Source organism: Caretta caretta, chromosome 4, assembly GCF_965140235.1.
Source record: "Caretta caretta isolate rCarCar2 chromosome 4, rCarCar1.hap1, whole genome shotgun sequence".
NCBI classification, from domain to species: Eukaryota; Metazoa; Chordata; order Testudines; family Cheloniidae; genus Caretta; species Caretta caretta.
In genome coordinates, this window is record NC_134209.1 from 61,027,256 (window position 1) to 61,041,188 (window position 13,933).

At 41.8% G+C, this 13,933-nt stretch overlaps 1 protein-coding gene across 1 annotated transcript in view; it reads right to left on the reverse strand.

Moving 5' to 3' along the window:
* Positions 1 to 13,933, reverse strand: part of SLC7A11 (solute carrier family 7 member 11) — an 81,260-nt gene that overhangs the window by 52,405 nt on the left and 14,922 nt on the right. Inside the window, exons 4-5 of the mRNA XM_075127648.1 lie at positions 10,136 to 10,261; positions 2,172 to 2,271 (exon numbers count right to left, since the gene is read on the reverse strand). Coding sequence (XP_074983749.1) covers positions 2,172 to 2,271; positions 10,136 to 10,261 — 226 coding nt within the window. The remainder of the gene's footprint in view (positions 1 to 2,171; positions 2,272 to 10,135; positions 10,262 to 13,933) is intronic.

A 13,933-nucleotide genomic window follows, 5' to 3' on the forward strand; every position in this document is an offset into this window, starting at 1 on the left:
ATGTGAGGAGGAAAGGAGTCCAGGAGAGCTGGCTGTATTTTAAAGAAGCCTTATTGAGAGCACAGGTACAAACCATCCTAATGTGCAGAAAGAATAGCTAATATGGCAGGCGACCAATTTGGCTTAACAGAGGAATCTTCAGCGAGCTTAAACACAAAAAGGAAACTTACGAGAAGTGGAAACTTGGACAGATGACTAGGGAGGAGTATAAAAATGTTGCTCAAGCATGCAGGGGTGTAATCAGGAAGGACAAAGCACAATTGGAGTTGCAGCTAGCAAGGGATGTGAAGGGTAACAAGAAAGGTTTCCACGGGTATGTTACCAACAAGAAGAAAATCAAGGAAAGTGTGGGACCCTTACTAAATGGGGGAGGCAACCTACTGAAAGATGATGCAGAAAAAGCTGAAGTACTCAATGCTTTTATTTGCTTCAGTCTTCACAGACAAGGTCAGCTCCCAGATTGCTGCACTGGGCAGCACAGTGTGGGGAGGAGCTGAGCAGCCTCAGTGGTGAAAGAACAGGTTAAGGACTATTTAGAAAAGCTGGACATGCACAAGTCCATGGGACCAGATGCAATGCATCCTAGAGTGCTGAGGGAGTTGGCTGATGTGATTGCAGAGCCATTGGCCTTTATCTTTGAAATGGCGATCGAGGGAGGTCCCAGACGATTGTAAAAAGGCAAATATAGTGGCCATCTTTAAAAAAGAGAAGAAGGAGAATCCAGGGAACTACAAACTGGTAAGCCTCACCTCAGTCCCCGGAAAAATCATGGAGCAGGTCCTCAAGGAATCCATTTTGAAGCACTTGGAGGAGAGGAAGGTGATCAGGAACAGTCAACATGGATTCACCAAGGACAAGTCATGCCTGACCAACCTGACTGCCTTCTATGATGAGTTAACTAGCTCTGTGGGATGGGGAAAGTGGTGGATGTGACTTTAGTAAAGCTTTTGATACGGTCTGCCACAGTATTCTTGCCAGTAAGATAAAGATGTATGGATTGGATGAATGGATTATAAGGTGGATTGAAAGCTGGCTAGATCATCGGGGTCAACGGGTAGTGATCAATGGCTCCAGGTCTAGTTCGCAGCCAGCATCCAGTGGAGTGCCCCAGGAGTCGGTCCTGGGACCGGTTTTGTTCAACATCTTCATTAATGATCTGGATGTTGGGATGGATTGCACGCTCAGCAAGTTTGCGGATGACACTAAGCTGGGGGGAAGAGGTAGATACACTGGAGGGTAGGAATAGGGTCCAGAGTGACCTAGACAAATTGAAGGATTGGGCCAAAAATAATCTGATTAGGTTCAACAAGAACAAGTGCAGAGTCCTGCACTTAGCATGGAAGAATCCCATGCACTGCTACAAGCTGGGGACTGACTGGGTAAGCGGCAGTTCTGCAGAAAAGGGCCTGGGGATTACAGTGGATGAGAAGTTGGATATGAGTGGACAGTGTGCCCTTGTTGCCAAGAAGGCTAATGGCATATTGGGCTGCATTCGTAGGAACATTGCCAGCAGACCAAGGGAAGTGATTATTCCCCTCTATTCGGCACTGGTGAGGCCACATCTAGAGTATCGTGTCCAGTATTGGGCCCCCCATTTCAGAAAGGATGTGGACAAATTGGAGAGAGTCCAGCGGAGGACTATGAAAATTATTAGGGGCAGGGGCACGTTACTTATGAAGAATGGCTGAGGGAACTGGGCTAATTTAGTCTGCAGAAGAGAAGAGTGATGGGGATTTGATAGCAGCCTTCAACTACCTGAAGGGGGGTTCCAAAGAGGATGGAGCTAGGCTGTTCTCAGTGTTAGCTGATGACAGAACAAGAAGCAAAGGTTTCAAGTTGCCATGGGGGAGGTCTAGGTTGTATATTAGGGAAAACTATTTCACCAGAAGGGTGGTGAAGCACTGGAATGGGTTACCAAGGGAGGTGGTGGTATCTCCATATTTAGAGATTTTTAAGGCCTTGCTTGACAAAGCCCTGGCTGAGATGTTTTAATTGGGGTTGGTCTTGCTTTGAGCAGGGGGTTGGACTAGATGACCTCCTGAGGTCTCTTCCAACCCTAATCTTCTATGATTCCATGATACAGGACATGTCAGTCATTTTTTACACTTAGATACATGGCTTTGTTACAGCATACAATCTATAATACAAGTGGACATCTTTGGACTACTTACCAGCCTGAATAGGCATACATTCCTGAATAAAAAGCAAGAGGTAATCCCATAACACTGGCATCATTCCCTGCAAATGCATCTTTAAAGTGCTGTGTTTCTCCTGCAATAGAAATAGAAATGATACTTAAATATAACCTCTGAAATATTCACTAGACAATAAAAAAAATTACCCATGACTACTGCATTGTGACCATCTACTCTCCCTTTCCCTCTTCAAAAAAAAAAATCACATCATGGAGAAGTTACTCACCCAGATAGTTCAACTGACTTCAGATTCTGCTGTTGACATCAATGGGACTATCTGGAAGGAGGCACGCCTTGGGGCCCTATTTTACCCCGGGGTGTCTGCTACTTCCCACCACCCAACACAGATGTAATGAGGTTAAGTGGTGTCCATATAAAATAAGTAAGAACTACTAATTATTCTTTAAGAAAGGCTTTGAATGATTTTTGACTATAACAACAGCATAAGCAAAACAAGAAAAGGAAAACCAAAGACCAGCACTGAATAAGGATTAATACAAAAGGCAGATTATATTGAAGACAAGCGCAAGTACATGTAATATTGTGGACAATTTGCGAGTTCCTGAACAGTAACTTTACATATGCTGGTCCTGGCAGGTTATAATAAAAGCCCTGAAGAGAAGCATAAGTAAAGCTCTTATTCACCATGTCAGGGTTCCTTCCCCACTCTGAACGCTGGGGTACAGATATGGGGACCTGCATGAAAACCTCCTAAGCTTACTTTTACCAGCTTAGGTTAAAACTTCCCCAAGGTACAAACTATTTTACCTTTTGCCCTTGGACTTATTGCTGCCACCACCCAGCATCTAAGGGATATAATTGGGAAAGAGCCTGTTTGGAAATGTCTTTCCCCCCAAAATCCTCCCAAATCTTATACCCCCCTTCCTGGGGAAGGTTTGATAAAAATCCTCACCAATTTGCATAGGTGAACACAGACCCAAACCCTTGGATCTTAAGAACTATGAAAAAGCATTCAGATTCTTAAAAAAAGAATTTTAATAGAAGAAAAAGTAAAAAGAATCACCTCTGTAAAATCAGGATGGTAAATACCTTACAGGGTAATCAGATTCAAAACATAGAGAATCCCTCTAGGCAAAACCTTAAGTTACAAAAAGACACAAAAACAGGAATCTACATTCCATTCAGCACAGCTTCTTTTCTCAGCCATTTAAAGTAATCAGAATCTAACGCATATCTAGCTAGATTACTTACTAATCTAAGACTCCATTCCTGTTCTGTCCCCGGCAAAAGCATCACACAGACAGAGAGAGAGGCTTTGTTTTTCCCTCCCCCCAGCTTTTGAAAGCATCTTGTCTCCTCATTGGTCATTTTGGTCAGGTGCCAGTGAGGTTGTCCTAGCTTCTTAACCCTTTACAGGTGAAAGGGTTTTTCCTCTGGCCAGGAGGGATTTTAAAGGTGTTTATCCTTCCCTTTATATTTATGACACACCAGTTTTATATTCCTGGTGACAAAATATTTTAAAGGCAACACAACTATACGTATAAGGAGCTAATGAACGACAGCACTACGGCATCTGCTTGGGTTACTTAAAAGACAAGCACAAATGCATCCAAAGCTATTATGCATTAGCCACCTACTATTGATTTTATACTACAGTATTGATACGACTGTGATCAATTTGGCTTGAGAGACCAGACTTCTATTACTCCGTAGACTTACCCTGCATTCATCCAAAAATATGTTACCCTTCAGTCGGCCGTTTTCTGCACTGGCCGGGTACAGACAGTTGAGAAGAGCACGTCCCTTCGGTTCAGGGGGTGTGGGTCAGGTTTTCCTTATGACCGAAAATACACACACACACACACACAGTCCCGTGCCTTCATCCTTTTTATCTGGTCTAACGGCCGTGTTTTAGAACAGACCAACCAATTAGGGTGGGCTACATTGTTTATGTGGTTGTCCTAGTTGTATAGTTGATGTGTAATTAATTTTTATGTCCAATTGTTAGTTATTTGTATAATTTAGGCCTATTTATTTTCTGTAGCCAATTAGATTTTGAATGTGGGTAATTTGGGGTTGATAAGTACACAGGAGTCAGCATAAATTGCTATCTGGTTGCAGTTCCCCCGAGCTGACACTTGGGGGAAAGAGAAGGTTCAAATTCTGGATTTGAAATGTCTGGCTCAGGCCAAATTCTGCCACTGGCTGCAGGAGGCTTTCAGAGGCTTCAATGGGAGGTCCACACAGTCATGTAACATCAGAATTTGATCTTCTGTGTTTATTCTATTTTCTTTCTTGGGCTTGATTCTGAGTGCACTCACAGTGCCTTAACTGCACTCACTTCAGTGGAGCTATTCCTGATTTACACTAACACAAATGAGAACAGAATTAGGCTCTTAATTTTTCCTAATTATTCTCTGTAATTATATGTTAAAATTTAAATCACAAAGAACACTGCCAGCATTTCACTTATAAACAGCATTTTTTGGAAAACTGAATTGATAGCTAAAATCTGTCCAGCATTTAAGCTATTAGCATCCAGTAGATTTCTACCACATAATATTCATAACCATGAGTCACATTATACTAAGCAAGAATTATACAGCTATTTATCCAAACACTTGCGGGTAAACATATTGAAAATAGTACCCAGGAGGTGACTACAGACATATCGTAATAGGCTGTGTGCTCATATTTTTCCACAGATTGTTCTAAAGATTTTCCCTACTCAATTTCCTGTACAGATTGTTTTGAATGTACTTCTGCTCATTTTAAAAAGATAATAGGGAAGGGGAGAAATTGACAAAACAAGTTCTTCCCTGTAGGCACATGTACATTCATATCTCAGGAATGCAGGGTTTTGCTACTCCCCACTTCACAAACATTCACATTTGGAAGATGCGGTGAAGAGTTTGCACACAGAAAGAAAGGTTTGCTTATAGATCCATCGATCCTATCGGGACAGGAATATTGTAACCGAATCTGCTGGGGGAAACTGGCACTGCAAATGTGTGCTGTAACTAATAGCAAGCTTTATGTGTGTATCTGTGCAATTCCCCTCAAGGAGAATTACTCTCATTCTCTGCTATAATGTTACCAGGTTCAGTGTAGCTCTAGCGCATTGTTATGTGCTACATTTTCTAGGAAGTTGTAAGCCTACGCAGTATTCTGTTCAGTTTCCTAATTATCAAAGGGACAAATCCTGAACTCCTTACTCAGTTTTCACTCTGTCTTTATTCATTTCAAACTCCTCACTTGTCATGTTCCTGTCGCAGATATGGACTGGCTACAGCGCTTGCTTATACACACTAGATGTGTTTATACTTTAATACTCTGTCAGGTATGGCTGAGGATAGCTTTAAATAACGTATTTTCTCACACAGCGCCACCTAGTGGCTGAATGGTATAATACAGTACATGGTATAATAATTTAATAATTAGCATTCCATTACATCACTGAAGCTGATGTGAGTTTTGCCTGAGTAATGACTGAAAAAAATTGAAAGCAAGATTCTGCCAGCCTCACTCACAATGAGAAGTACCTTATTCTATGGATAGCCTAACTAACAGCATAGGGAGGGAGAAGGTCGTGGGGCTGTGAGAGGATAGCGTGGACAGAAGGAGTGATTCGGGGGACACAGTTTAGCATAGCTGGTTTGACACACAAGACAAAAGCACCATGGGAAGCCAATGATGGGGGTGGGTCACATGGGGAAATCAATGGTTCTACTCAACATAAGTAAGGGTAATTGGATCTAGCCCTGAGCGAGGAGCTCAGGATTTGGTCCGCTACAAGGATATTAAGAGATGAGTATTTTTTAATGTGAAAGTGAGAGGAAGGAGGAGGAGCAGCTGTGAAGAAGAAAACAAAACACATGAGATCAGGAATCTGTCTAGTGATTAGACAGAGACCTAGAGTGGGAAACTTTTGTTTAAGAGACAGTCACTGGCTAAAGAGAATTTTAAAAAAGTGAGCCATCTATGGCCCTGAGAAAATCTGAATCCACTGCTCTGTGAGGGTGTGTGTTTGTGGTGGAGGGGAACAGTGTTGTTGAGCTCTTATAGAATGACTGTTTTACGAATGATCCACCAGTTGTGATGAATTGTTCAGATTACATTTGGGCAGGCAATGATTAGAGCACCTTTCCTAGCCCTTTCACTTGCTCGGGTGAGCACTGCTGTCCTGTAAAAGAGCTTCTCATTGACCTGGGGCATTGCTGAACATTTTTGCTGCCCAGGATTCAGGATCAAGTTCTTTATAGAATGACTACTGTGTTGATGACCCTCAACATGTTAAATCTGCTTTGGTGCACCAAGTGGAGGAAACCTCTAGGTCCAACCTCTAAAAAGGCACTGCATCATTGTATTGTGAAATACATAAGTCCTGATAAAGCACAAAAGAGGTCAATGACTATCCCCTGCATCTTATGTAGTTCCCAGTCATCGTGACCTTTTGTGTCACTGTTCTCCAACTTCAGCAGCCCAAAGAGTGTGATTGCCCATATGCAACAGACTTCTCACCTAAAAAACCTCACAAATCATTAAGAAAAAAAGTCTCCAACGATGGGTGAGTGGTGAAGTGTCAGGTGTAGCTGAACACTTGGAGTCACAATCACAAACTTTTACACAGGTGACCTGGGACTTTGGTTGCTCAGCCTTGAATCCTGGGGAGCAAGGATGTTCAGTAACATCTCTCTTGTTTTTCCTACAAAACAAGAGCTCTCTCTGTGGTTACATGGAACATACAGACCCTAATGGACAAAGATAGCCCATCAAGATTTGAAAGACGTACAGCATTACTTGCAAGAAAACCTGCTAGAAATAGCAACAACATAGCTGCCCTCAGCAAAACCAAACCTGAAGATGAAGGCTCCATAATGAACTAGAAGGTGGCTACAGCTTTTTTTGAAAAGGGAAACCAGCAGAAGATGCCAATTGATGGTGCTGGTTTTGCCATTAAATATAGCCTCCTGAAATCACTGAGATATTTACCTGTGGGCAAAAAAACCCACCTAATTACTCTACAATTTTCTGTTGGAAATTCATGATATTGTGACTCTTATCAGTGCTTGTGCTCCAGCCATGAATAATTAAAAGAACAGTTCTATTCTGATTTGGATGACATAACCAAATTTATATCCAGTGAAGACAAACTCATACGTCTGGTAGACCTTAATGCCAGAGTTGGAAAAGAGAAAAATTAACAAGTGTGGTCTCCTCAGCAAGTGTACTGAACATGAGTTTGTTATTATGGACACAATCTTCAGGCAAGCTGACAAATATGAAACTTTGTTGATGCATCCAAGGTCCAAGCACCTGACTGACTATGTCATTACATGGCAGAGTCATCAGGGATATCAAAATCACCACAGCAATGTGAGGAGCAAACTGTTGGACTGACCACAGTATGATCAGAACCATTTTCAATTTACACATTATTGCCCCTCATTGAAACAATACGGAATAGATCAAACCACAACTGAATATAGCAAAGTTGAGACATCCATTTCATCAAGAAAAACTAAGGGAAAACTCAAAGAAAAAAACTGATAGCATTATATCATCAGCTCTCATTTTGCTCCATCAGCTTGTCGAAATAGTGTCAGAGAAGCTTCCATCAGAGACCAAATGAGGATTTAGGTTGGGTCAGTGCACCATAGACATGATTTTTGTTGTGAGAGAGATTCAGGAAAAATGCATTCAACAAAACATGGAACTGTATGTTGTCTTCATAGATCTAAAAATAGTGCTTGACAGTGTGAACAGAAATGGCCTCTGGAAAGTTCTAGAAAAGTTTGGCTGCCCAATTCATTAACACCATATGTCAATTCCATGAAGACATGTCTGATCAAGAACTCTCAGATGGTGACCTCTCTAAATCATTCCCCATATCTAACAGGGTGAAACACAGCTGCATACTGGCACCAGTACTCTGTGGTCTCTTCTTTGTAGCCATTCTGAATTATGCAAATGATAGCTGTCAAAAAGGCATATACATAAGGTACATAACTGATGGAGAACTCTTCAATCTCTGAAAACTTGCTGCAAAGACAAAAGCCCTTGAGGAACTCATTTGTGAAGCTCTCTTTTGCAGATGTTTGTGCTCTACTTAGTCACAGTGAAAGTGACCTCCAGCTCATCCTTGAGAGGTTCTCAGAAGCAACTAAACAGTTTGGACACATCATCAGCCTGGAAAAAAATGAAGTCCTCTTCCAAACAGCCCCATCAACCACTAAGCCAAACATCAGCATCACTGGTACAAAACTAAAGAATGGCAGTAACTTTACATATCTTGGCAGTAGTATCTCAGACGATCGTTCCCTGGGTCAAGAAATATCAAACAGAATACAAAGGCAAGCCAGTCTTTTGGAAGACTTTCCCATAGTGTACTCAACCAGCCTACCTTCAAACTGTTGCCAGAACTGATATACAATTCTGCAGAGATAGCACCCTTTTATATGGATGTGAAACATGGACAGTTTACTACAGACACATCAAGCAACTTGGAAGCTTTTACATGCATTGTCTTTGTTCTATTCTGTAGTTCTGCTGGCAAGACAAAGTGTCAAATATCAACATCCTTGAGAGAGACGAAACAAATAGCATCAAAGTAATGATTATGAAAGCTCAGCTAGGATGGGCGGGTCACATTATCAGAATGGGTGGTAACAGATTCCCCCAAAAGAGTTCTTTATGGTGAGCTGGAACTAGGAAAGTATAGGAAAGGCAGTCAACATAAATGCTTCAAAGATGACCTTAAGCAGAATATGAACTCATAGGTAGGTAAATATGGATGACTTCGAAGACACAGCCAACGACACACCTGAATGGAGAGTAACTATCAAAAAATATTGTAAACATTCTGAGAAAGACAGATGTGAAAAGCAGATTGAAAAAAGGGCCAAGCATCATGCCAAGTTTTTCAGCAGCATTCCTAGATCTGCTCAAGACCTTGCTCCTCACAAATTGGACTATACAGCCACAAGAGAATACATGAGATGCCATGACAGATATGATGGACAGACATACTGTGGTTTTGACTCAGGTTTGAGGCTATGCAGAATATTGTAAAAGTATCCTCCTGAACTGATAGCATATGAAATTCTTGCCAGATAGGATCTACCAATGAGCTTATTAAAATCAACAGCTCTTCTGTCTCCCCTACTCTGAATGACTTTTATGAGCTTTGTTACTGTAACATGTAAACAATGACAATATGGAGAGACTTGTGAACTCTTCAGATTTCCTTCACTGGGTTTGTATTAGCCCTGCTGTCTTGGTTTTATATTTATTCTTTCACTTGGTATCAGTAACGTGCATGTACATGAGCATCAAATACAATCACATATGGGCAGGTCTGCTAGTTTAAATATCTGCAAAGGCCAACATCAGGAACAACATCTTTCTCCCATGCAGATTCAATGAATAATCACCACAATATTTTAAACACAAGTATTTTAACATTTGGGAGCTACAGTGCACATTTTGATATGCTCATAACGTTGTGAAAATTATGAACCCTGAACATTCCTGTTGCTAATTCATAATATAGTAGTGAACAGGGCTAAGCGTTAATGCAGTTAAAAACAAATTATCTAGGCCAGACGATTCTTAATGTCCAATTTATTAAAACATTTAGAGGAACAAGACATGCCCATCTGCCATTAAAACTGATTCTGTCCTTTCTACAGAGAGTTTTCACTTCAAATAGAAGTTTGGATACTGAAAGGAGCAATTCTGTGCTTCTTAATTTAACATGCTGGATCTCGACTCAATACTCTCATTGGCATGCTGCTGTAAATACCAGTTCATCCCAGTGTAGTTCCACTTCCAATCAATTGCATGACAGTACAGAGCTCAAGTTAAACAAGCAGAGACTAATTAAGAGATTTTGCTGGTATAGGCACTATTTGGTGGCAGTGAGGGTGGGGGAAGGAAGAGAAAAATAATTTAAAAAGCATTTACTTTTCAGTTCATACCTTTAATTAGCTGCATAACTCCAGGGACTATAATTATCAAAATTGCTATGAGCTTGCAAAAGGTAAGGAAAATCTGGATGCGAGCACTCCAACTGACACTCATGCTATTCAGGACCATTATCACTGCTGCAAGAGAAGAAGAGGGGAAAGTTAAACAGAAGTGCTTATCCCACTGATGGCATCGTAAACTAGAAACTGAACAACGCTGAACAATGGGTTCTTACACATGAAAGAAAACAGAAACATCCTAATAACTTTTTCCCTCTGTTACCGCCTCACCTTTCCCCTCCCCATCCTACGCTAAATGCCTCTGCTGAACCCATCTTTCTGTCCCACTGCTCCAACCATCAATCTCTTCACTATCTGCCTAGCTCTTTCCACCTCAAATTATAGCTCGTCACTTACTCAGTGTCAGAATTGTTAACTGTTGGTAATGGATGGGCTGATATAACACTGCTTTTGATTAAAAAATTAATTGCACATCCCATCGCTCTGGGCCTCAGTGTTAATGTTGGCTTGATTGTAGATTTGCATTTTTAAAACATTAATTAATAATAAAATGAAGGCTTCTCACTCTCACTTAGGCCCTGCATAAATTTGCCCCTTGCTTCATCTCTGCCTTTATTTCCACTTACTCTTCTTCTCACTATTTATCCTCTTTTAGGACCATATTACAACAGACACAAAGGGATTAGGATGCAAAGAACTTCCCAGCCATCTTTGGGAATTCTAGCACTGTTGGTGGTGCTAGGCGCACAGAGGCCTTGCAATGCCAAGTTTGGGCCTGTGTCCAGCTCATATGCAAAGACAGAAGAAGGGGAAGGAAGGATCCTTTCATCCTCACCCCCAATTGTGTGCCCTACCCACCATAGAATATCAGGGTTGGAAGGGACCTCAGGAGGTCATCTAGTCCAACCCCCTGCTCAAAGCAGGACCAATCCCCAACTAAATCATCCCAGCCAGGGCTTTGTCAAGCCTGACCTTAAAAACTTCAAAGGAAGGAGATTCCACCACCTCCCTAGGTAATGCATTCCAGTGTTTCACCACCCTCCTAGTGAAAAAGTTTTTCCTAATATCCAACCTAAACCTCCCCCACTGCAACTTGAGACCATTACTCCTTGTTCTGTCATCAGCTACCACTGAGAACAGTCTAGATCCATCCTCTTTGGAACCCCCTTTCAGGTAGTTGAAAGCAGTATCAAATCCCCCCTCAATCTTCTCTTCCGCAGACTAAACAATCCCAGTTCCCTCAGCCTCTCCTCATAAGTCATGTGTTCATGTGTTCATGTGTTCATAAGTCCTTCGCTGGACTCTTTCCAATTATTCCACATCCTTCTTGTAGTGTGGAGCCCAAAACTGGACACAGTACTCCAGATGAGGCTTCACCAATGTCGACTAGAGGGGAACGATCACGTCCCTCAATCTGCTGGCAATGCCCCTACATATACATCCCAAAATGCCATTGGCCTTCTTGGCAACAAGGGCACACTGTTGACTCATATCCAGCTTCTCGTCCACTGTAACCCCTAGGTCCTTTTCTGCAGAACTGTTGCCAAGCCATTCGGTCCCTAGTCTGTAGCAGTGCATGGGATTCTTCCGTCCTAAGTGCAGGACTCTGCACTTGTCCTTGTTGAACCTCATCAGATTTCTTTTGGCGCAATCCTCTAATTTGTCTAGGGCCCTCTGTATCCTATCCCTACCCTCCAGTGTATCTACCTCTCCTCCCAGTTTAGCGTCATCTGCAGACTTGCTGAGGGTGCAATCCGTACCATCCTCCAGATCATTTATGAAGATATTGAACAAAACCGGCCCAAGGACCGACCCTTGGGGCACTCCACTTGATATTGGCTGCCAAATAAACATGGAGCCATAGATCACTACCCGTTGAGCCCGACAATTTAGTCAACTTTCTATCCACCTTATAGTCCATTCATCCAGCCCATACTTTAACTTTCTGTCAAGAATACTGTGGGAGACCGTGTCAAAAGCTTTGCTAAAATCAAGGAACAACACGTCATGGCAAGTACATTCTGGTTCTTAATGACTGACACAGAAGATGAACAATGAAGCATCTAATTCTATCCCAGTTATTCTAGCTTATGTAATGATATGCCCATAGGAAGAGAGGAGATAAAGCAGTATTAGTAAATGAATAATTATAGAGTACAAATACCTATTGCTAGCCAAAAGAAGAATACAGTTTTTAATCCCTTGCTGGAGAAAGGGGTTAATGAGAAAGTGCAAGCCTATCAATTGATCCTCTCTCTGTTTCCATTTAGAGGGCCTAATGAATCAGCTTTACATCAGAATGCTTCCTTACTTCAAAGCCTTCTTAGGAGCCCTGGTTTATCTGGATTACCAAATATCTCACACACCACTGGATTTATAAAATCACAACTCAGGAGTGGCCATCCAGAGCCTGAAACTTGGAGCTTAGCAAATATGAATGCAGGTGCTGCAGGTCTGGCCCTGTACAGACTCTCCAGATGCTAGAACTGCTGTTTCATCATGTGTCTTTACAAGTCAGCTCTAGGGCTTCGGGTGATGCTTAACCAGCAAAACGGAGCAGGGTTTTACTGTACTTCAGAACTGAGATAGTCTCTTCTGGGTTACCACAAAAACAAAAGTGTCTGACTTCTGCAAAATCTCCTTGTAGTCAGAATATTTTGTGTTTTGCTTTATAATTCTTGTGTGCATACATTGACCTGGCAACACATATAACGTGCTGGGAGACTGATTCACCTCGGTGACACTTGTCACTGATATAACTCAAAAAGAAAAGGAGTACTTGTGGCACCTTAGGGACTAACAAATCCGCAAGTACTCCTTTTCTTTTTTGCGGATACAGACTAACACGGCTGCTACTCTGAAACCTGATATAACTCAGTTGATTTAAGTGTTAAAAGTTCCTCCAGTTCTAAAGTGGAGTAACAGAGTTCTGAATCAGGCCGTAAATCCTTACATATGTTGGATTGACTTGTTTGTTGATCAAATACTCTTTTATATTGTAAATTTTCGCAGCTACCCTTAAGCATTTAATTGAAAATTCACCAAAATACATTTTAAACAGCTAATATACCTGCACTGTGTAAGTCACTAAGAAATCCAATGCCAGGAGCTATTCAGTGGTTTATTTCATATTTTCTAGAAATTTCAGCTTATATTTGTATTGTGGCTCTTGCACAAGACAAAGCACAGGCAGGGGGCACAATACAAATATAAGATGAAATGTTCAGCTCAGTATTGTAAACCTTACGTTCAGCTCATGTAGAGTTCAAGTTCCATGCCAGGAACATTCAGTTCCACAACTCAGCACAGAGTAAGTAACATTTTTATCAGATAGCAAACGGCTAGTAAGTACTAGAGCTGAGAGAATGATAATTTCAATTCACACATGTTATGTCTACACTGCAATAAAAGACCCGTGGTATGGCTGTGGCTGGCCCAGGTCAGCTGACTTGGGCTTGCAGGGCTCGGGCCACAGGGATACAAAGTTGCAGTGCAGACATTCACTGGGGGGGTCTCAAGCAAGGAGGGGTTCCAAGCCTGGGTTCCAGCTAAAGGCTGAAAATCTACATTGCAACGTTATAGCCCTGTGACACCAGCCCCATGAGCTCAAGTCAGCTGACACAGGGTCTGAGGCTCAATACTGCAGATTTTTTATTGCAGTGTAGACGTACCTCCTGGTTTAGCTCATGCACAAGCCATAAATTCGTAGGTGGGTTGTGTTTTCTTGAACACAATCTCCTCTGTTTGTGGCCACATTCGAAACTCACAGATGTTTCTTGTGATCTCAGC